This window comes from Coloeus monedula (genome assembly GCF_965178545.1).
Source record: "Coloeus monedula genome assembly, chromosome: 1".
In the NCBI taxonomy this organism is placed as follows: Eukaryota; Metazoa; Chordata; class Aves; order Passeriformes; family Corvidae; genus Coloeus; species Coloeus monedula.
This window is the reverse complement of record NC_138781.1, coordinates 36425555-36450624: the sequence shown is the minus strand read 5'-3', so window position 1 is coordinate 36450624 and position 25070 is coordinate 36425555. Positions and strand designations below refer to the sequence as shown.

At 36.7% G+C, this 25070-nt stretch overlaps 1 protein-coding gene across 1 annotated transcript in view; it reads left to right on the top strand.

Moving 5' to 3' along the window:
• Positions 1-25070, top strand: part of TBC1D5 (TBC1 domain family member 5) — a 317175-nt gene that overhangs the window by 220165 nt on the left and 71940 nt on the right. Inside the window, exons 14-15 of the mRNA XM_082289383.1 lie at positions 16241-16383; positions 22179-22285. Coding sequence (XP_082145509.1) covers positions 16241-16383; positions 22179-22285 — 250 coding nt within the window. The remainder of the gene's footprint in view (positions 1-16240; positions 16384-22178; positions 22286-25070) is intronic.

The window sequence follows — 25070 nt, the reverse complement described above, 5'->3', positions numbered from 1 at the left end:
GCCAACTAAATGCTCAATAGCATAATTACCTTCAAATAAAATGCCTCCTACATCCTAAACAGCCATAAGCAATGACTGAGTCAGGATGTGCCTCAAGAAGTTGTTGAGGTTATCATAAACGAGTGAGATCTGTTTCAGAGGGCTACTCAGTTCTCACAAGCTGAAGGGAACATTTCAGTCCCTTCTGCAAGAAATTTCCAGTGCTAGATGTCATGCTGCCATGGTTTAACAGGCAAATTATTTGGCTGCACTAACCCAGATGCACCACCAGGTATGTTTCTAGCTTCTTACCCTCCAAGTACATCGTGGCTTCATCGTGCTGGATTATGGAAGAGTATGGTCAGATAAATCAGCCTTAGAGACAGCTGGACTCCAGCCCTCCCTTTTCATGCCTCCCCTTAGGGACCATTTATCCTGTATCTGATCACTTCTTTGCCCACATCTCAATTTCTCTAAAAGCCAGGGAGCAGCCTGCAGAAGAGCCTACCTGCATGCCTCCTTCGCCTCTACCCCATCAGACTGATGCTTTCCCCATCTACATTTGCTAGTCATGGGAAATGTCAGAGAACGGGGATATCAGGTCCTTTTTCAGCTGCCTGAGAACAATCCTGTAATGCTCATGTTAGTATTGGAAGGTCAGAGGTTCAGAAAAAGATTTTTCTCCTCAGAAGGAAGTTAAAATACAGTTTTAAGGAAACAGATCAAAGTATAAACATCAATAGAATCCAAATTACTGTCATTTTGTTATATGTATTATTTCAAATGTCGAAGTGTACAACAGATTTTCTGCCAGAAAGTCAGAGGGGGATTTTTAGTGCCACTTTTTTAACCTGAAATTTCTGAGAAGCATGCCAAAACTTGAATTCTTTGCTGGAGGAGTACCTCTGGTTGGCAAGAAACAAAATATAAAAAGTAATTTTATTCATTTCTGAAATTAATCACCTGTTTGAGTAAGAGAGCTGTAAAACCTGTCATATTTTTCATTGTCACTGGTTTTGGTCCATCTATAACAATAAGTTAATATAAAACAGTGAATTAGCAGAGAAAAATTGGATCTAGAACTTCCAGCCAAATTTGCAGTGCCAGAAGTAATCACAAATCCACATATACTTAGTAGAAAGTTCCTGAAAATACTTAATGCAGTCTAAGTAAGATAGAAATGGAAAAGAAACATCCTCCATTGTCTCTCTGCAGCATTGGCTGCAAGACACAAGAGTTGTTTTAAGTGTGTTGTGCTGTGACACTTGTACTTGGGGTGCCCATATGGCCAGTCACAAACACATGTGGCAATGAGTGTTTGTCCAGCTCTCAGGACAACCCAAACTCTCACTCTCCCTATCCCACATTGCTTTTCTGCACATGCCAAAATCTCTTCCTAGGACAGAGCTTCTTCCTCGCATGGAGCTTTAGCAGACAACGACTTTGCCCAAGGAGGAGTGCTTATGGCCTCGTCCGATCTGTCAGAATTTCAGGCACAGGTCTGAGCTGACCTTGTTTGTGGATAGCACAGTCTTTAACTCCTCTTTCATCTTTCTGGATTGCTCTAAATATTGAATAACAGTACTAGCTGAAAATATAGCACAGCCAAGTAAACTGTGTCCAAAATTTGGGGTTGGTTAACAAGTAGAAAGCAGATATATCCTATTAATCATCAGACTCTGCAGTCTCATTGGAATCAAAATTGTATTTTTGTAATGGCCTGCAAAGTAGAAAGCAGATTTTCATCTTGGCAAAGACAAGAACATATCCCAAGAGAACAGCAGTTCTGGGTCTTCTCTCTCTACCTCAGAGTTCATGCAGTGGACAGGGGTGGAGTTCTGCAGACGCCTTTGGAATGAACAGTCAGTTCAGCTTTGAGCAAGGCTGCAGGCTGCTGCTTTCACCTCCTACCAGCACCCACTGTGGATAAGGAGATAGCTAAATCCTTGGCACCGGCATGGGGCAGAGCCCAGTGTCCAAATTACATCCAGACTATCCCTTAGGTTATATGAATTGCTCTCCACAGCTCCTATGAAAAAAATCCCCACTGGTACTTCCTTTCCACATAAGTCTTCTATTACCTTTTGTGTATCCTTCATCTCTCCTTTCTTTCCTGCACAGTATGTATTTCTCTCCTTGTTTTCCTCTTTTAATTATTTACCTTCTTTACATCCAAACCCCCTCCACATATGAATGTCTATGTGCACAGATGGGATTTCTAGGACAGTCGGTATATAATTTTCCACAAACACTGTTATTTTAAAACAAACTCGATCATCTCAATCAAAGGGACATAAATGGAAAAAATATTTTACTAAATTTTCTTTTTTCAGTTTTAAAACTAGCTCTGCATTAAAGTTGGTACATCTGCTGAGAAGCAGACCCAGTCTCTCCGTTTTGCCAATAACTGTATTTTGTTGATATAGCCCTATTAGTACTGAGGTGTGCACACTGTTCCTGGTTTCTTACGTGGACATTTGTCAGCAAGTTTTATGCCCAGATGTCTTGTCAATTAAATTCTTGTCATTAAATAACGAGTAAAATTTAGTTAAAAATATTACACCTGCTCAGAGTCCTCTGTCTATTTTTATTTCTTTGCAATTACTTTTATGGTTTTAAACGATGTCTCTGTCTCCTCACAGTGTGTGAAAGATCTATACAGATGGAGATAGTGACTATAAAAGGAAAAATAGCCTCTGATAGAGTAGAGGTATTGGAAAAATAGAGGAAAAATAGCAATTCTTACTGTTGTTTTTAACAGTAGCTGGTGAATTTCTACAATACTGTGACTTTTCTTAAAGTTCTGTGCTTCTTAAAAAACTTCTTTCATAGTGTCATTTTATTGTTATTTCCATGAACTTGGGTTATTGCTTCCTCCTCTCATGTCCGAAATATGTAAGCACACTCTCATCAGCTGTATATATGGCATCCCTGTGCAGGAAGATGCTAATTCTTGAGTGCTTCCTACTCCTTTTAATAAGGACTGACTTGTTGATTCCTAACTGTGGACAAGTTTGGAGTTGTCTTTGATTGCAAACATTTTGAGTGACACGCTGACAGAAACACATTTGCATTAGCTGATCTGCAAGAAACGTTGGAGAAGTGGTGAGACTACTGCTGTGCTTCCAGGAGGAAAGCAAGGCAGCCTTCCATTATTAATGAATTTTCTAAAGCTTCCCCTTGTCTTAGAGACGAACTTCTAGAGATGAGCAGTTATTCTGATCACAAAATAAAGGAACAGATACTTAGAATAAGTGTTGTTCTGTAGCGTATACTTTGTGTTTCGAAAAGGTGGCTCATAAAAATTGTCAGCTTACCTAGCTGTCAGTTCAGCTGACCAACCTGACGGGAGTGCTGCCCCGTGGTCCCTCTGCTTGGAGAGATACATTTCAAGCACATGGTAATATGTAACTCATAGGTGTATAAAGTCATAATAGAGCATTTCATCACATCTAAATAAGGGTAGGTGCATGCTGTCTGAACTGTTAACAACTGAAAACATTGAATGCAAGACATTTGACGTTAATTTTATTGGTCAAATCCTCCCCTGAAAGAAGTCTGCCCTGACAAGCCACTCAGGAGGCACCTTTTGCAGAGGGAGCCTGGCTTGATGGGTCGTCGCATAAGCTACTTGACATTTGTCCCCAGTCAGACCGGATGCCACATGAAAAATTTACTCAGACACAGGGCTCCCAGGAATAAACATTTCTCTGGTGTTGCTCACCAGGGACTCGGCAAGGTGAGCGGAACTCCAACTTGTCACGGATGCTCTGTTCTGACAAACATAAGTAGATGCTAATGGCTAAATCGTGACAGAATAAAGTCCCACAACCATATGGCTAATTGCCACAACAATATCTTCAGTGTTATTAATCAAGTTTTCATAGTGTGCCATGATAATTGGAATAATTAGAAACAGCATAGGCATTGCTTGCCTCTGCCGCACATACTGCAGACAGGGACCTGGAACAACCACAATTGCACTTTCTCTGCAGCCTTGTTTAGTGCTTTCCTTTCCAGCAAATACTGTGGTTAATTAATGAATTAGCTGTTTGCCACCAGAGTGTTTTATTGCTAGCAGGGCTTCTTCAGGGGCACATAGATAACTAAATGAGACCACTAAGCCCTTGTGCATCTCTGAAAAGATGCAGAATTCCCATAAGGCTGCAGCTACACAACACAAAACTTCACCAGTCAGAGGTACTTTGTTTCACAAAAGTTAAAGCTCATATCCCTGCACTTACAGCAAGGATAAAACAAATTGAGAGTGTGCATTTTTTTGTTTAACAGTTTAAATGAAAGCAAGACTCTGGATAAAAGTGGTGCAATTAACTTCGCAGGCAAAAGAAGTTAACTCTTATTTGCCTTACCCTGCTTAGTAATGGAATTGGGCTCCAGTCATATATTCTGTCTTTTAACTTAAGGTTATAAATACAGTAGTGATTCTAACACTGTTATTTACACTAAGCAGCTAAATCATCATTGTGTGCTACCTATTAGAACAGCCTCCCTTGATTCTTTCAGGAGTACGACAGCAGGGAGGAAACACTTGTGTTTCCTCGGTGCATGCATCAACATGTAGTTGACTGGTCACTAAAACTGGCAGATTGATGATGATGACTCCTTTCACTGGATGTATGAAGGCATTTAGCTAGACTAATAGATTGAAATGGACTGCCACATGTATGGCCTCTGAACAGCTTCTTAATTTAGTTTTAGAGCATACAATAGATGTAATATTGAATTCAGTGATGATATCAATCTTCTCATTTTAAAAAATAAATAAATTTCTTCTTTGGAGCAGAGATCCACGAACAGACTTTGCAGTACTGTATACTTACTTGTAAAGAGTTTTGCAGAAGTGAGGCCCCAGTTCAGGTGGTAGGTAGGAATTCTGTCCATTTTGGGTTTACTGTTGTTTAATTTTGATTCTCAAGGGGGGAACGTATCAAATGAGGTTCTGCATCTGTTTTGGTATCCTAGTATCTCTAAACATTTTTCTCACTAGTTTATTGGTAAGGGATTTATTTATCTGTGGTAATCTAGTTTTACCCATGTTCATATTCAGCGTAATTAGGAGGAATTTTCCAAATACTAAAACAGGCTTCTGCATAAGATATGTTTAGTAAGATTTTGTTGAAGTTAATAATCTTCATTACTAATGCCTGTTTGATTCTGAGTATGACTTTCAAATAACAAGATTTTTATTTTCTTCATATCAAAGTATCACAATTTCAATTTCTTCTGCTATAAGCCCAACTGAAAATTATCACTTTGTAAAGGCCATGTCCTTTTACTTCAGATATGTTTGACATATATTCATGCATTTTTATGAGATAAAGGAGGCAATCTGATATATAATTTAATTATCTTAAAGTTACCAGTTTACTTTATAATTCATATGCTTGGATATATTGCCATCCTTAATTTTACCATGTGTTATGACCCAGCCCTGAAGGCAAGGGTAACTGAGTTTCCTGGTAATAGATCCCTTGGGGCAGATTAGAGTGAAGCAACACTGAATGACTGGGATATATATATATATATATATATATATGTGATGCAGGCTTATTTTAGAACAAGTTTGTCACAATGGAAAGGAGATATGTAGATGTTTTTGTTATTATCCATAGAAATTATCTTATCCTTTTCATCTATATAAAAGTATATAGATATCACTTAAGAAAATATATGAGGAAAAGATTGAGAAAGGATAAGAGTAGATAGTGGAGAGAAAAGACGTTGCCACCCATGGATCCAGCATCCTGTTGGTCCAGGTGATGGTCTCAGCCTTGATCCATCAGGGGTGGGGAAATCCCACAAAACATAGATTTCAGTGGGTTCAATATGTTCAGGTGGAAACATCCAGGTACCTGCCCTGGGGGGAGTTTTACACTGTCTGTTCCAACACCGGGGATCAGGTGCAGCGGTCTGGTGGAAGGCCCCAAAAATGAGTCTGGGGGTGCTTTGGGGTCTTTGATGGGTTATGACACCCTCTAAGCCATGACAGCTGCCTCTCACGCCAGCGCAGTTGAGCCAGTTCTACCCCACAGGAAGGGATGAGCATCTTCAGGCCCAGGTGTGAACACGAGTGTCCTGAGACCTTCCCTGGGAGGGGAGATTTACACCTGGCCCAGCTGTGTAAGGGAGGACACTGGCATGATAAAAAGCATTATCCCACCTCAGCAGGACCTGCTTCTTACTGGCCTTTTCTCTTATCTGGCTCAAACCCAGCTTGTTGCCAAACAAAGGTCAGTTTGTTGTGGCCATCCTCTGGTGGTGGGTGCACCCAGGCTGGTCTTATGCAGATGTTTCCCACCACACACCCAAACCTCTCCTCCTGCCCGTCGGTGATGGGGTGCAAACACAGCCTCAGTGAAGCCCCTGTAGCTTTTCCAAATGGGCAATTGCTTGAGTCATTAACCATCCACATTGCAGTCTCTCAAAAGGGGAAGACCTCCCCATAGCTCAAACACTCTGTTTGCTGCTCACTCCAAATCTTCTCCTACAGTGGTGATTTTCACGTAGCAGACAGAAGCAAAGAAGGAAGAAGAGAAAGAAGTAGGATAGTACCAATCACTGTCAACTACAATGTGATTACCAAAATGAAAATACAAGAGTAGGCATCAGGAGAATAATCATAGGGTATGATCAGGGTGTTAAAATCTTCCCTTAATGCTATTACGAATACAAAAAATTAGAGTGAATACTCCTACCTTCAATTAGGCTATCTATGAGTAAAAAGGTCTCATGCAAAATCAAAAAAAAGTTTCCATGCAAACACATCCTTCCACCAAAGCCCGTACTCTGTGGAATAAAAGTGGCGTTTCACAGTGTAATATTTAGGTTCCATAAATGGTTCCTGGTAGAGTTACATGGGAGCTGGTATTCTATCCATGTCCTGTTTACAGTCCATGGCTGTCCCTCCTTCTGGTCTAGGTTGGGGAACTCAACAACTCCCCATATGACATTTTCTTTCATTAAGATTATTTAGTTGACTGGTTAATATCTCTGACAAATGTAGCCAGATTATCATAAACCTAAAGCCTTCTGAGGCAGAATTGGGAAGGTTAATACATATTCCTTAATTTGTATGATTCCAAGTACTCATCCTTGTACTAGCTCCCAGGCTAAATTTGGTTGGATTCACTGGTTCCCATTTGATTGAGACAAAGTTCTACACCCATAAGAAAAATATTACAAACTTTTCCCACACCTTTCTTTCCCCAGTAAAATGACAAAATAAACATGGTAAAAATCAAACTAACAATACATAAAAGAGTCTTTCACATATAATTCTACAAATATTTGGTCTCCCAATATGTTAAAACATGTGTGATAAAAACACAAAAAAAAAAAAAAATTAATAAACTGATAATACTGACAAGCAATTATGGGTGCATTTAAAAGCTTCATTGGTCCCATGCAGCTTGGTCTTGTCTGATAGCAGGTTCCTATAAGTTTGACTTGCTACAGACCAATTATTAAAAAGAGGTTATCCATGAAAACCTAAAAATGTCTTTGTTATCAGCTGAATTTTCTGTTACACCAGAAAATGCCTGTGATGGAGAAGCAGGGTTAGAGAGGTAAAAAAGACTAACATGGATTGGTAAGATGGTTGTACATTGACAACAGACATGTTGTCTTGTTAGTTTGAATGCAAAGTGTAGCAGTTCCATTGCTGGACATAGGCAGATAGCTTCTGAAGAATTTAAAAGAACTTAAATCTCCTGAAATTTTTTTAAATACTTTAGTTGGCATACCAGAAAAAAAATAGTTCATTTGGTTTTACATTTCACTACAGGGTAATAGAAAGATGGTTCAATTGTAGATTTCAATTTTCTATGGACAGAAAAGACATTTTATTTAATTATAATGGGGAAGTCTCAAAGATAGATTATAAACTTTATAATATTTTATCAGTGCTTATTTGTTTACTTTGGAGCTATTAACAAAATTATCTCTCTTCCTTTTATTTTAAAACACATGTCTTTTTGATTAAGTCTTGCCCATGTGGATTCTACAGAAAAATGTACTAACACTACACAAGATTTGACAATATGGAACAATAAAATATTATAAACTCCTCTTTTAAAGAGAAATTTTACAAAAGGATCATATCTTTTAAACCTACTGCGTACATCTTGAATCAATGGATAAAGCTATTAGCAAATTTATTTTTATCATCTTAAGAACTGTGCTTAATTGCAACACTGAGAGTTGTTTTTCTAATATAATTTCTCCACTTTAAAACCAAATTTAATCATTGCTGTTTAAAGATGGAAAAGTTGGGGGGGGGGGGGGGGTGGAGTTCCTAATTGCTAATAGCTGATATCAGTAGGAACTTCACTAATTTAGAAGTGCCTCTTTTGTTTCAATAGGTTTATTGCAGCAAACAGTGTTTAAAATCATTCACCTGTAATTATTTTTGTTAAAAAAAAGAAAATGTTTTTGCTACTCGGCAGTGATTTTCAAAACAAAATGCACATGCATCATCAGTATTTAGGACTGTAGGTTTTAATTGCACAGAGGCAAAGAACAGTAGTAATTCAGTAGGCACAACTTCAGGTTCCTATATTTTTCTCTTACAAGTGCAGACATCGGTCATTATATTTGGGTTTTACAGAGTGTGAAGAGGAAGATGGGATGAAGTCTCATACTCCGTGTACTTAAGCAGTGTTTATCATTGGCTTCAAAGGGCTTTTTATCCAGTGTAATGTCACACTCCCCTCTCTTCATTCTGGTTTGTCACCATGATTTTATCAGGCTGAACTTTACTCTTTAAATCTGAACATTGCCTGAGCTGTTTAAATATAGTTGTTTTGCAGAAACACGGCAATATTCTTCAGTCTTTTTACTTTGAATCAAGGCACAGTTTAGCCCAGATAACTGCTAAATAAGTCACAGTGTAGCAGCTAAATCCTTCATGTTGCAACATCTGTATGTTGGCCAAAGTGAAAAAATGTGTGCCTTGGCTTTGATCTGTGATATTTGTTGTCAACTGGACCCACCTTGTTAAAAAATCATGACCATGTCTAGAACTTCTGTCCTTTATAAAAATCAGCAATGGCTGAAAGTATGTTAGCTATTTTATTGTGATCATTCTTCCTGTAGGTAACTACTGGAGTACAACATTTTTATCCCCCCTTCACACTGACGAATGGTCTGTAAATTGTTACTGTTGTATTTGCTGCAAACACAGGCTGGCAGTGTCAATGCAGTGCATGAATAGCTGTTAATTACTCAGCCTTTATAAAGTGCTATGTATCTGAAATACTAAAATTGAAGCATTTTAACTTGTAGTGTTTAGGAGGAATGAAGAAGAAACTGAACATTGTAAATATATACATTTCCACCTAAAGGTCCAGTTTCTCCCATCTCTCCTGCTGAAAACTTAGGAAATGGCTTCCTGTTTTCTCTTCTAAACAGATTCAAGTTCCTAGCTCTGTTTTTGAAATTTGTAGTGTTACAGAAAAGCCAGTTGCTGACCACTCCTTGTGATTTTCTTGTGTTTCGTGTGCCTGGAAATGGTTTCCAGAATCAGCTATTTTGTCATCTTTCCAGAGATCAAGGTGAGGCTGACAGGCCTGTAGTTCCTTGGATGCTTCTTAACCTTTTTGAGGATAGGAGTGACGTAGGAGTTTAGTTTTTTCCTTACGTGCATTTCTGCAAGTGAATATATTAGAATTGGTCTGGCTTAAAACTGCAGTAAGTGCTTTTGCAGAGAAGGGTAAATTACAGTGAGAAGGAAAAGTAATTATTAGGAATTCATTTTTTAGAAAGCAAAACCTTCATTAATAAGGTAATGCATAGAATTTTCCCAAAACACAATGCAAAACTGAGTAATCTTTGCCAGCAATCTGAAAGAAATCAAATGGGAAAGTAAATAATCCACATAAGAACTAGATGCTTGTGTCCCTTTTTAGTAAAAATGAAATTCAAGGTATTTCTTTTAAAGAGATATGCTAGTCTGTGTTTGATCAGGTAATTACTATAAAAAAGTTCAGGATATGTACAGTAGGAGGAAATGCCAATAGAGAAATCAAAACCTTTTTCCCAAGTGGAAGGAAGGCAACAAAGTAAACTATGTACGATATTCTTGTTCATCACTTAGCCTAAATTTGAGTAGATTTATATTAATAAATGAGTGTTTATTATTATTATTCTTTAATTTTAAATGCTTCTTTTCTGACAGGAAAACGTATGGTAGATTTGAAACCCATATAATCTGTAATGTAAATGTCTAGTTTCTTTTTTATTTGAATTGTTTTCAAACACTGTAATTTTTAGCTTTGCATTAAGACTCCAGTGTCTAAGCTGGAGCAGAAAGATCATGGATATCACAGTTTTTAAGGCTGAGGAGTTTTTAATATAACTGTGTAAAACTTAAAACTGTACAGATGTGACCACAAGCCAAACTGAATTTGAAACAGAAAAGGGAAAACTGATAACCAACCATGTATCCACCCAACAGCAAGGCCATGATTCCTGTATTTGGTGCAATGATCCACCAAATCTTCACGCAGCTAGTACAGGAGAAGCTGGGTGAAGTGAACAACCTTTATGGGAGTCCAGAACAGGACAATCCCACTTAGACACATTAAAGCATGTATGTCATTCTCTAGCAGAACAGTATTCCATATACAAGTCTGAAATTACTTAAACAGATAAGGCAGACACCCATAAGAAGAATCTTTTTATATACTCACTATTATCTCTCAGTCTAAAGAGAAGCTGGATGATGTGTTAGATGCTGGCACATACTTTCTCCCTCCTTATCACACACACTTTTTTACAATCAGCATACACTGCTGGAGACAATGTGGGAGAAATCTATAATATTTAAATGTTTTACAGCCTAAGGAAAATCTGATCATCTTGTCTGCCTTCTCAAATGACAAAGGCCACATAATTTTATCTAATAAATCCAGAATTAACATTTGAATTTATGGTTGAAGTAAACACATCTTCTAGCAAGATGTCTGTTTTCATTCCCTTCACAAGTTAAGTAGATTAAGGCAAAAAATGGAGCATATGCTGTAACAATATCACACTGTACATCATTTATGGGTAGTGTGCATATGAGGGTATGCCGTGTGTAAAATTCTCAGTGTTTAAATCGAACACATTAGAAGTCTCTGTAAATCCCTGAAAGTCTGATGAGCTTCCCACATAACTTCTTAAACCAGTTTTTTTGACTTTATAGGGGTTTCACAGGCTTTTTTCTGTTCCGACAAAATATTGGATTTTAATAAGGCTTTGTTTATCTTAGAAATGCCATTTTGTTAGTTGTGACACTTAGCTGTTTTGCTTTTCTTCTCATCTGTGATCATTAAGAGTTTCTCATGCACCATAAGCAGTACTGCCCTTCCACAAAAGCCTTATAGAAGAGTAGCTGAAAGAACAGGTTGTGATTATACTTCTGGCATGTTTCCTTCTCTGTCTTGTATCATTTGAAGGTTTTATTAATCTCTTAAGGACATTCAGTACAAAATCCTAAACCATATAAAGCCATGGAAGTTTTAATAAAAATGAGATTTTTTAAGGAAGGAGATGGAGCACTGGAGAAATGGGCTGTGTAACAGGTCTAAGCTGGAATGTTGCTGAGGCTTGTCTTGATTGGTCTCCTTCGTGTCCTTTGTGTCACTAAAAGAAAGTAACATCCTCTGATTGAACTTGCCTATCTCCCCTCTGACTGCCTCTTGCAACTCTCAAATCTGTGAGAGTTTCTGGAATCAAATGTCTTCTTTTGAGGGTGCTTTTGCTGTGTCTTTCCTTCTCTTCCATGCAAGTGCTGGTGAGCACTGCTGTAGGAGCAGTAGCCCCCATGTTACCTCCTGGAGGAGGTACTCAGCCTTCCTCATCTGCAGCCCACTCGTGTCCATAGGTTAGAAACAGCCTGAAATCATAGTGCAGGCGTCAAGTCTGCCCAGCATAGTGCTTACTGGCTGGCATTGAACCACTAAAGTCTTCATCTTCTGTATAATTTTAAGCTCTTTTGAAAGTGTTATACAAATGTCACTCCTCATCCTTTTTCCATATCTTATTTTTGAACAAGCAGATCACAGCTCAAGTCTGTCTACCCTTTCTCCTAAATTATTGACCATGACTTTACATAGTAAATTGCACTGGCTACAAATGTTTGCTTGAACATAATTCATGACAGAGTTTAAAGAGACAGAGCTTACATATCATTTTCTCAGTTAGTAAACAACTGATGTTAATTTTGGCATTTCTCAGCTTCCGAGTGCTTAGTTTTGATAAGATGGTGTTCTTTTCAATACTTACAGTCCATTTAAATAATTTTCTTATTAGAAAAAAAAGGCAGTGAGATTTGCATTGAAAATGAAATTACATCCTGCAAAATCCTACTGACCATCCTTTCTCTGAAAGACCTCGACTAGTCTTGCAAGCATTGGAAACAACAGCATCCTCTGCCACCACATCCCCTAAGTGACAGTAGCCGTTGCAGGGGATGATATACACTTTTACCATTTCCCATGCAGGAAGAATAGTGTAGCTGGGATGAAGCATGGGGTGGCAGATGCATTTTTGGGCTGGTGGCAAGAGTTTGGAAGAAACAGAACATGCTCTGTGGAAATCTTCACTCTGCTGTGTTTAGGTCAAACAAGGAATTACCAAATTTGGGCTTCTCTTTTTTTTATATGCACAGTAAAAAGGAAAATACCAGAGACCTTGTTGTTTTGATTCTAGACCTTAGTGAAATGCTTGCAGAAAAAACTAAGTTAAGCACGAGCAGAGTTTTTTTAGCCTTTTTCTAATGAATAGTATCAATGAATGAAAAAAATCAAGCCTTGAGCAGATGCTTGGAGTGGAAATGTACTGAACATTGAGTTTAGCAAATGTATAAATGACTGAAAACATGCTCTTAACAGTAGAATTTTTTAGGCACCTTGTTGTCAAGTTTTAAGTCCTAGATCAAGTCATTTAGCTTCAGAGTGATGCTTTCCCTTTTCCTGTTGTTACAGTTTTTCTTATTCTTCTGATTTTATTGTTGTTTTGGCCTCATAAACATTCCTAAACTGTTTTGCCTCATTTGTAACCATTTCTTGGGGTTATTTAATTTTTTTTAAAAGAATTCTCTGCCTTCCAAGAAGACTGAGAAGATAAGCAGCTAAATATATGGAACACATAACATAAGTTTAAATTTTGATGCCTGGAGAATTGTCCTGTAAATCTCAGTCAAAATGGTTGTGGTGTTAGTTAAAACTGGTAAAACTGGATCATTGCCTTATTTAATGGTTTTACTAATGCTGAGTTTTCTCCTGCTTTCCCTATATTGTAAGGTCATTAATGAATCGTTATCTATTGCTAGTAATTACCGATCTCTTGAGAATATTGGTTTAATTACATAGGAATCATAGGAATCATAAGTGGAAGATATGGTTACATATTCTACAATGTAGGTAGTTGTACCTTAGTGTATTATGGCTTTAAAGAATCTGGGGGGTTTTTTGTAGATTTTAATTGCTAAGTGTGCCTGGTAAAATATGAATTATTGTATTACCACATGTGATAAAAGGTATACTATTGTGAGTCTCACAGTCTGCAGGTGTAACAGATGTAAGGCAAGATTAACAGGACAGAACAATAATTAAAACACAGACAGCCATCTCAAAAAAAAAAAAAAAAAAAAAAAAAAACCAAAATGGAGGGGGGGGGGGTGAGAAACGAACAGGTTTATCATATCCAAGGCAATTATTAAGGGTGTCTTAATTCTCTGCAAATATTTGTAAAAGCAATAAAAATGTGTTAGTTTGAAAGACAGCTTTTCAGTGTGGACACTTAGTTAAAGAATTAAGATCTTTTTTTTATGAATATAAAAGCTGAGTGAAGTCCTGCCATATGGCAGCATGGTTCATAGGCAATAGGGCCCTCGGTTTATAGATGCTGTGAGCTAAACATTGCTGAAAAAAACAAGAGAGCAGTTAGTATATATGCATTTACAACAGTATGAATTGCTTACTCCCTTTAAGACAGGAAGGTTCAAATAATTAACGGCAATATTATGGTTGCAAAAGGAAGTCCAGTTGTTCTTCAGCCGTCTACATCTGTGAAACGTGATACCTCTGGGGAATGAGATTTAATTTTCCCAGGAGAAAATATAAAAGCAGGAGAAAAAAAAGGAATGACTTCTGCTTGAGCAGAATAAACCTGCATCTACAAACGATTAACGCTGCATAATGAAGTAGTAAAGAAGCAAAAGAGATTTCTAATAAAGGACTAATAAATCCCATTACACCATGGGGTATTTTTTCTGTTGAAGTGTATTAGACTCTTAGTAAGGCTTTTGAATGAGACTTGGGTAGTTACAAGCAAAGTCAGCTCAAATGCTTCAAGCTTTGTTGAGATTTCTTGTCTAACAGTTTGTGTAACTTGAAAGTTGTGGTTTTACAGGTGGGAGGAGTTGCTAATGCAGGTAATGGGCTTCACACAGAGTTTGGGTAATGTTTGTGTCACCACAGGACAATAGTATCCTGTAGGCTAGGCACTGCAGGGTAATGTGCCACTCTATGGCGAAATCCCTTAGGTCGAATAGACGTGGTATTAAATGCTCTAGATAAGCCTTGCTTTTATCTAACAATTCTGATTCTTTTTCTGAGGTCTCAAAATAAGTCTTCATAGGAAAGGGGTTTGATCAGAGATGGAAATACAGAGTTTTTGTTTTGTTGTACCTAATACTGGCACTTTGTAATTCCTGTACTAACATAAAAAGTTACAAGACCTTAGAACATAAATGTTTGATATGAGAGTGAGATGATGCTGTGTTTGAAATCATGTGTTTTCACTTTTAAAAAGGAACATATCTTGCAAGGAAAAGATTCTATGTAGTGATCTCTAAATCTGTACATGGATATTTTTGTGGATTGTACATATGGTTCCAGTGGCATGGGTAAAAGTTTAGTGAACAAAACCTTGACTCACAACAGTCCCTTTGAATTTCTTTTATAAGAGACTGTCTTTTTGTACAGATTCTTACTATCTTCAAAGCTTGTGCTAGACTAGCATGCTGGAATTCATTTGTCCAGTATTTTCTTTATTACTGTAATCAGAAAAAAATAAGCAAAAACAAAACCCCAGATGCCTTAAACCAACAATGAGTTCTGGAACAAAAGTGGTTAAACGTGAATTCTTACGAGTGAAACTAATCCTGAACAAGAAATTTCTAGTTGCCTTTTTAGAAATTTTTGTGAGTTTTAAAGAATGACTTAATTTGCTTAGCAGAAATTTGCAATCAATCTTTTCTTGCCACTGAATAAACAGATTCCACATGCGTAGCTATTTGCATATCCCAGCTAAAAATGTAATTCATTATTTTTAAGTCCATTTCGTAATAACTATTTCAGGATTAATGTTACTAACTATTCTTTAGCTCGTTCAAATGTGACCTTAGATAATCCTACCTAAAAAGATACAAAGCTATTGGGTCTGTTCTGGAATAGGGAAGAGAAGTGCCTTTCCTGAGGTCACCAAGTGAGTCAGTGTAAGAGTCAGAACTAGAAATGAGAAATCTAGAGAAACAATTTTCTTCTACTGCATCTCAAGTTTCCAGCCTCGAGCAAATACTGCATTTAATATGACAAATTTTCACATTTTGCTAGGTATGAAAAGGACACAGAAACGAACAGGAATTAACAGTATAGTCTACATGCAGATTATCACTAAATCTGTAAAGATTTAAATTAGATTAAATGAAAATAGCATCCATAGCGTATTTTATACGGAGCTTCAGACACTCTTATCCATAACAGGGAGAAAGCCCCTGTGCAGTAACTGTGACCTGGTCCATTTTAGTTGCTGTTCGGCATCTGCTTCTGAACTGGCTTTCACTTGACTGGGCTTTTCAGGGCTTCTCATAAACTACTGACTTCACCCTCCTGTTTTTGCTGTTCCAGGCCATTTTTGCATAATATTTTCTCTGTTTCATCTTAGGTCACTATCACACTAAATCCTCAAAAATGTGGTATATGGGATTGATATATTTTGTCCTTTGAGGGTAACCCACATAATAATATTAGTCAGTGAAGCTTCTACAGTCTGTAATGTATAATTTCTTTGATGCAGATGCAGTAACATTTTCACAAATACAATGGGCCAAGTCGTTACACAGCTCTTGATGCTTTGCAAAATTTTCTGGTAAAATGTTTAGAACTGTAGTTGATCCTGGGATATGTGTCCTGACTTTACCATACTTGCTAAAATGGAGAAATACAAATCATAACTTTTCCCTTTTTTTCAGGCGATGGGTAAGGCTCCTGTTTGGACGTGAATTCCCACTTCAGGATCTTTTGGTTGTCTGGGATGCTCTATTTGCTGACAGTATCACCCTGAATTTAGTTGACTACATTTTTGTAGCCATGTTGTTGTATATCAGAGATGCCTGTAAGTATCAGCTATCTTACAATTTTTTTTTTTAAAGAATGCAAACCTATTCCTTGAAAGAGAGACCTTAAACATGCTAAATTTCATTGTGACTTTCTTAACATATTGAAAATCATTCCAAATACTAGGAGAGGAGCTATTTATTATCAGACATGGCCTGCCGTATTTATGAAACAAATTGTATCTTGGAGTTAAATGCAGGTTTGTTTTGTGAGTAGTTCTGTGTTTTCACATGGAGTTGCAGATTTTATGTGCTCTAAGTGATACAGGCAAGTATAGAGCTCCACCTTCCGACCAAGCTCATGAATTGAGTAAAGCTTCCCTGTGATACTTGAAATATTTTTATGCTGTTCCCCTGTGAGAAAGGAGAAAATGCACAAGACAATGACTCACAATTTTCGAAGAGATATCTTGAAGGAAATGCAAAGATGAGTAGCAATTACTGAATATGTTTATTGTGTGCAAGAGTAGCATCTTAAAAAAATTATAATTTATTTTATTTTGGTTCAGTACACCTGAAATTTGTGCACAGGTGAATTCTTATAATTTAGTGGTGACCAATAATATTAAGCTGGGGAAAAAAAGCAATCAAGAAAATGTTTTTAGCTTATATAATTGTAAATGGGAGGATAAAGATACATAATGATTAATTGAGGCATTTACTGCTGTCCTATCATATTCTGCAAAAAATTCTGTATGCAACTGATGCAACAAAGTATGCATTTCGCAGCAAGATGTATGGGGCTGTCTTTAAGTATATGAATTCTATAGCAAGTTATTCAGAGTTAAGTATATACCATCTGTAAGCTTTAGGTTATAACAAGGTCACACATTTGACACAATTTTGTATTCTAGGACATAGGAAGTTTTCAACATCTGTGGATCCTATTTTAGGGCCCAGTCTTGAAAATATAACGTGGTACTTTACACGTACATGTCGTTCCACTGCCTGCCTTCCTGTGTTTTTTAATTACTTTTTAATAAACATGCAGAATTTAGAGCTACCTTTTGTTCCTCCCAAAGAAGTGGACATTTAATTCTGGTCAGAGATTTCAAAATTAATGCTGATGTTTCAGGATGATCTGGTTCCAGGTCATTATGTTTTGCAATCTAAATCTTGGTTATTTATATGCAGTGAACTGAAGTAATCTTAAAATTTTTGGTAGAGATATGTACTGAAGAGGTATGTAAGAAAGTTTCTTAGCATCAGTATTTTATTTTGTGCCTTTGCTTACCTTTAAAAAAAAAAAAACATGTTAGAACTGGGCTTGTAAAAAGCCTCTCTCTTCCTGGGGAGGGAAAGTTGTTCTGGCTTTGTTTTTCTTTTGATATGTGGTGCAGAGATACAAGTATCAGTATGAGTTAACTAAAATGTGAGCTAAAAATATGTTCCAGGCTTTTGTATGAAATCAGTCTCCCTCTTTTCTCTGAACTTCCCAAGCTTAGTAAATAGAGTAGTAAATAGCTTTGCTGTGTAGTACGTTTGCCCGAATGAGGGGCAAAGTCATCTCATCAGGACAGCTAATACTTCATTTTTTGACTGTTTCTATAATAAGTAACTTCTTGTTCTACAGATGGACCTAGTTAGTTACTCTAAGCATAATAGAATGGGGAAGCAAAGTAAGTCATAAATACTGTAAAGTTGAATATATTTTTCCAACATCAAACTCAAACCATAACAATTTCCACAGTTCTTGATTTCATAAAAAAGCTTTTGTTATAAATCTGTAAAAGAAAAATTTTCCAGTTCCTTTTTTTTTATTGCTGGTAATATTTGAGCTTTGAGCAGTGTTCAAAGTTGTAGTAATTTTAAAAAGATTTTCAAGTAAAATAAGTTTATAAAAGCTTCTCTTTATTTGGTGAAAGGAAATGTAAGCTCAAAACATCCAATGGTGATAATCATCTTTAATTTAAATAAACCATCGGGAAATTTTTAGTTTAGAAACTTTGAAACAATAAGAACAATAATAAAGCTCCTAAGATATTATGTTATAAAAATGTCAAATATAAGCAATTATAATAATACAGTACTCAAAGCATTTGAAAGTTTAGAAATTGTGCTGATTCTTTTATAACAACACATTTGGGGATGGGTGAAAGTTGCTGGTTTGAGAATTGATGAAATTTTTTTTCTGTGCTGTATTATGATGTTCTCAAGGACGTGATTTTAAGAAAGTATTTTTTCTGCTGTATTTCTCATTTTTATTTTAGTTCTGAAATCCTCTGTTGCTCAAACAATATATAATTCAAGGAGAAGGGAACATTTAGATTATCAGATTACTGTATATATATTTTAGAGATTACAGATACATAATCATGTACACAGCCGTTCTGTAAACTGCTCTGTTCAGTTTTACATCTGTATCCAAGCAGATCTTTCTTTGTGGAGTGATAAGCCAAGCGTAGGGTTGTGTACCAGTGTAGCTGTAAATTCTAATAAATTATTTCTTGTGTTTCTTTGGAAAAATTCTTAGAATACTTTTTTTTTTTTAATCTGTCAAATCAGAAGCATGAATATTTGCTTCTGTTTCACCAGTGTGAATATGCATGCAGTTGTTGATGAAATCAGAATGGAGGGAAGGATGTGATGCAAAAATAGATTATTTTATCTACTTCCTTCCCAGAAGGACAACGAACAAACCTGGAAGACCTGTTTATATTTTGCATAGTAAATGCATGCCATTATTGCACCAGGAACTAATTTTGACTGAACAGTATTTTTATCTTGTTTCTACTTGAAGATTAGGTTATGGCCATTGTTAGAATTTAGTTTTTCATCTCTAAAAGTGCTATGAATATTTTGAGAGAAATAAAGGAGCCATAGCTTCTTCTTAGGGGAACCAATTAGTTATTTTTGTTATAGTGCAAGATGTTCATTTGTCTATGTTTAACTCAATTTAGGGCCTGCTAAGGAGAACGTGGCCACATGTAAAGCAGCAGGGGGGAGTAGTCCCACCTTTCCAGGGTTACAAAGTAATCTGGATACAGGATCAGTGACATCAAATACTCAGCTTTTAAGAAATTACATGCATCAGAAAATTTGGACTTTGTTGAGGACAGTGCAGTGGATGTTCAGATTTTCCACCACATTACTGCTGCTTGTATCCAGGGGTGGTTTTTGGGCCAACAGAGAAAGGTCAGTCTCTTCTAAAGCAGAAGGGAGAGGGCAGTTTTGATGTTCCTCTGGGCCCTGAATTACAATATTAATAAAAGGACAGTAAGATTGTTTTCTCTATGGAGAGGAGTTTCTCTCCTCCTTTCCTGAGAAATGCCAGTAGCATTCTTTGGGGAAGTGAGAACTTGTGGTTCGCAATAGAAGTTGGACCCAGATGTGACTCTCACTAAGTCTATGAGAGAAGGAAAATCACAGCTGAAGACCCACCAAGCTTTTTAAAAGGCAGCTGGACACCCCAGCTACTGCTGAGACTGGATAAATTTGTATTTCACAGAATCTCCTTCTAGAAACTTCATCCTACAGATGATTTTTAGAAATCCTTTTAACACCAATAAGTATATTCAGCTTTGTTTTACTGCTATTTCTCTATAATTTTTAAGAAAATTGCCACTCTGTTGCATAATATTATACATTTTGTCCTGAAGACACAAGAATCATAGAATGGTTTGATTTGGAAGGGGCCTTCAAGGATCATCTAGACCAATCCCCTGACATGGGCAGACACATATTCCACTAGACCAGGTTGCTCAAAGCCCTATCCAACCTGACCTGGCACACTTCCAGGGGCATCCACAAAATCTATGGGCAACCTGTTCCAGTGCGTCACCACCCTCACAGTAAAGAATTTCTTCCTTATGTCCAATCTAAATCTACCCTCTTTCAGTTTAAATATATGGGGGAAACTCTGAAGATTAAAAAAAACCCCTATATAAAAGTTAGCAGGTCTTTCATTTATAGTGCTGGAATTTTTTTAACTTTCTGGATGATAAGGAGTTTTTTTGTCAGGGGTCAAGTCTGCGCAATTAAAATAAACTAGTTTTTTTAATACTTTGTTTTCTCTATATCTGTGAGACAGCAAAGAACTCTTCCAGGAAAAATAAAGGATATTTTTAAGGCATTTTACATTGCAGAATAGAACACATACTTATTTGTTCAAAAGAGAAACACGTCGGTGTTACTGTCTATCATTTATAAAACTATTTAGCATTTAATATCAATATTCACTGGTTTTATTTGCTTTGGTAAAAAGGCATCATGATCACAACTGCAGTTCAGTATCTTAAATTTGATTTACGTATGAGAGTTTGATTGGGTATGTTCTGTGTGGTGCTCGTATTACACTCTGAAAGAACTCTGACGGAGGCCATTGTATTGTGTTCATTATGCCAGCATTGTGACTTCAAGAAGAAAAAGCAGGTACCTGAATATGAACAAGGAAAACAAAGGGTAGGAAAAAGAACAGGCAGAACAGATAAAGAATGAGTAGGATAAGTGAGTGCTTTACAAATGAAAGCAGATGTATGAAATTACAAGCTGTCGGATCAGCAACGGAAATGAAGATGATAAAGTGGTTCCTTACACAGATTATAATTATTCATTTTGCCCAGTCCTGCATCTTTTCCCCATAATCCTCTTGTTGAGGGAGGTAAGGTGCAGGAGGATATGAGGCTTATTAGCATGAAAGAAAAAAAGTAAACCATTTAAATTTCTCTGTCTGCAAAACCGCCCTTTATTTTGCCTTTTAGTGATTCAAAATAATTTTGTATTTGCAATATCCCTGATTAATTAAAGGTATTTCTTACTACAGCTAAAGTTCTCAGAAGAGTAAAGTTTGTTAGAAATTTATTTACAATTACTATTGTTGGAGGCTGTCTTTACTTTGCAGAGTGGAGGCATCATTAACAGGCATTGCTTTGACAGCTGTGGCAGATGGATTGCCTGGATTTAGATGGTGCAAAAGAAATGAAGTAGTTTACCTGCTTGAAAAGATGTCTTTAATAATTGCACTCATAATTAGATTGATTTGGGAAGGAAAAAAAAAATCTGAAGATGACAACAACAAGCAAAAAGCCACAGAGTATGCTTACATAGTAAAGCAGATTAGAACAAAATTATAAACTTTAGCAAAGCGTGCTGAAAATTTTCTGAATAAGTGAAAAAATCTAAGCAAGTTAATGGTGTACTATATTTTTTTAGTATTTATGAAATTAAAATCTAGTCTTTTCCCTTTTTCCTGAACATTTTGTGACATTTCTGATTTAGAAGAAAACAAGTTGTTGAATAATTTTACGTATGCATAGGTATCTGAGTGTGTGTGTGTATGTACATATGTATATAAGAACAACATAAAAGATATTTCAGCAAAAAATCGTCATACTTATGATAGAGTCATAAACGCAAATTATCATATTTAAATTTAGATGTCTGTGGAGGAGAGTGTGGAAAGTCCATGTCCATTTTGGGGTATAGGAGTAGTTCTTCAAGCTCTGCTGACGGTATTGTCCTGAGCTCCACTGAGTGGGGCAGGATTCAGGTGCACAGCTACAGAGGTGTGAATTGAGGCGTCTGAATCTGGAGCTAAAATAAATGTCTGTGACATAAAGTCATAGTTTTAGAACCGTTCTTAATTAGACTGGACCAAGTGTAGTCATGAAGCTTGATTATGTGTATCTAAAATACCTTTTACTCTGCTTGAGTTCTGAGAGACCATGTGGGAAAAGACAGCAAAATCTGAACTGTAACAAATTTACTGGAAAAAGTACTGTTTTGGAATAGCAAAATAAGACAGTAATATTCTCTCTCTCTCTCTCTCTTTTTTTAATTTTCATTTTAATGCTAGTGATTTCAAGTAATTATCAGACCTGTTTGGGACTTCTGATGCATTATCCACCTATTGGAGATGTTCACTCCCTTATCCTAAGAGCACTTTTTCTCCGAGATCCAAAGGTGAGATGCTCACTCTGTTAATTCAGGAATAAATCACTGTAATAAAATTTTCTAAATGCTATGAAGTTAATAACAACCTACATTTTGGAAACTGAATGGTAGTTTCAAGTGTCTTCTTATCTGACAAAAGAGCTGAAGGAAAGATTTGGAAACAAAGTAGAAACAAGTTCTTTTACTCTTTAAAGGATACTTTAAAGGACAGTTCGCTAAAGTTATCCTGGAGCTCTGGTAACTGCAGTTGTGCTCCTTAGAGTAACTTTGCTTGGTATTCTGCACAAACTTTTAGGATAAAGTATGCTTTTCAGGGAAGCAGTGATGTTACTATATAAAACCTAGTAAGCTGTATAGAAAGCGTCATGCAATTTCATCTGAAAGACCTTTTTCATGGGATTTCTGGGATTAATCACTGTTAATCCTTAAAGCACCACCCCTGCCCTATATATAATGGTTATGTGATGGTTTTAGATTAAAAACAAGAGTTTGATGTTACAGCCTGTAAAGATTCACATGAATAAAATGTATAAATTCATGAATTTTATGTCACATATTACTAGCACACAGTTTCTGATATACTCACCTATTAAAAAAAAAGAAAACCTCTTGCTGTTTTAGAATGTCATGTGTATATGTGTGGGTATAATATACAGGAGATGCCCACTGTATAGTGGATTAAGTGCTTGAGATGAAGCTGTACACAGTAATCTTTGCTTACTCAGATCTCTGGCAGAGAGCAGAATTTGTGAACTGTCTTTGTACATGTCCCATTAGTAGGTTGCCAATAAGTCTGATTTCCCTCATCTTCTTGGTGCACAACATCTTTGAAAGCAAAAAAATTCATCACTTCTGCACTCTGACTACCTTCTGCTAAATTTCATTCTGTAGCAGTGTTTACACTTTTGTGGATTAAGAAAAAAGTGTCTCTTTGTTTTTCTGTATCAGTTTTTTGCAGAAATCTGCATCCTTATAACTGCTTTCTTCATTCCTCTCAGGCATGAAGATTACTTTCATGATGAGAAGTAAAGTGTATCATCAGTAAAGCGCATAAGAAAGTTTCTAACGTTAGATCTCAGGAATCTTTCTTAAGATTTTGGCAGCAGTCTGTGAAATCATTTATGTACTTTCTTAGCAAAAGAAGATAGAAATATTTTTTAGAAGAAAGATACAAAGGGAGGAAAATTTTGCTCAGTTATCCATCTGAATTCAATATGTAATCTGTCATTTATTGAAGAGATATGTTGAACAATAAAGTGATTACTAATTATTCAGCTGTCCTCTTGAAACATGCTAGGCAGCATACAAGATATCCTATCAGCTGAAGGGGGGCAAAAATTAACCACCAACTTCCCACAAAGAGGCTTAATCACTCTTCCACTCCTTATGTTCTTGCCCCCAACAGAATTAAGTTGTCAGGAGCATAAGGCCTTGGTGTCCTATTAATTAACATTCTCAGGTGGGCCTTGAATACCTTTCAGAAAAATACTGGATGCAACTCTACCATGTCTTTCATTTAGTTCTCCCTTTGCTCTGGTGAATTAGTACTTGCAACTCTGATGTAAAGAGTGGTAGTTGCTTTGTCAATTTAAATATGATAAAGTACAATTGTTTATCATTTCTGAGCTGTACTTTTCTGCTTGGGAAATACTCTGAAGGTTGAGAAGCTCTGATTTCCAGAGAATGAAGAGCCTAAGGGACTTGCAGCCACCTCTCATTTTACACTGGGTCTTTGTGTTGAGGCTTCGTAAACAGATCAAGACTTCTTGCAGTAAGGAATACCTGTTCTAAAGGATCCTTTTAAAACTAACAAATAGCTCCAGGTCTGAGAAAGAAATGTATTTTCAAGGCTATGACTTGAGTCCTGTTTGAACCTGTTTCGTACCTTTTCCTAGGTATGACTTCTAAGTTTCACTTATGTGTCTGTAAGCATATGTTTGTTCAGTCCCTTTTTTCCATATATCTGAAATAGAAGTCTTGGTGTTTTGTAAGACCTATGCTCAAACATTTCCAAGTCTGTCAACATTTTTCATTAAATAGAATGAAAGGGAAGACTCAACAAGGCATCATGGGTGCTGTAGGAGTCTAAAGTCAGTGCACAGATTATATACCAAAATAAGTGGGAAAATTATGTTGTTGTTGTTTTTATCTTTTTGCTAGATGCATAGAAATAATTCAGTTTGCCCTTATTCCCTGTGCAGATAAAAGGAGATGGGAAGAAATGACAAAGAGAGTTTAGTCTGTGGTGTAACTTGTAAGTGGTGATTAACAAATTCAGTGCTTAATTATTTTTCTTCCTTCTTTGATGTTTTCCTGTGCATTTCTCCATCACAAGCTTCTGGTTTCTAATAGGAAATTACATCTGGTGCAGTGCAATTTTGTCTCTCCTTATCCAGGGCTGAGTTGCTCTGCATGGCATTTCTTCCAAGATTTCACCTGGGTTTTACTAAGTGAAATCAGGGAACTCTTCTCTGGGAGACTATGGCATGCTCCAGTGGCTTATTTCATTATTTGTTGAACATACCAAAAAAGTTTAGTGTTGTTCCAAATATCTGAGAGACGCTTGCTCTCTGCTCCTTGGAGCTTTAAATCTCAGCTGGACAAGAAATGCCAGTCACGGCCAGGAACAAACAGGTATCTACCTCTTGCAGGTTTTCTAATATGTATTGTCTTTCATATTATTTTTGCAGCTAGGAAAATATCAAGTCATCTTACAGAGGGGAGGTTGTGGGGTATTTGGACTAAGAAAGGTTGGGGGTAGGTGCATAAAACTGAAAGGTTCTTAAGGAACAAT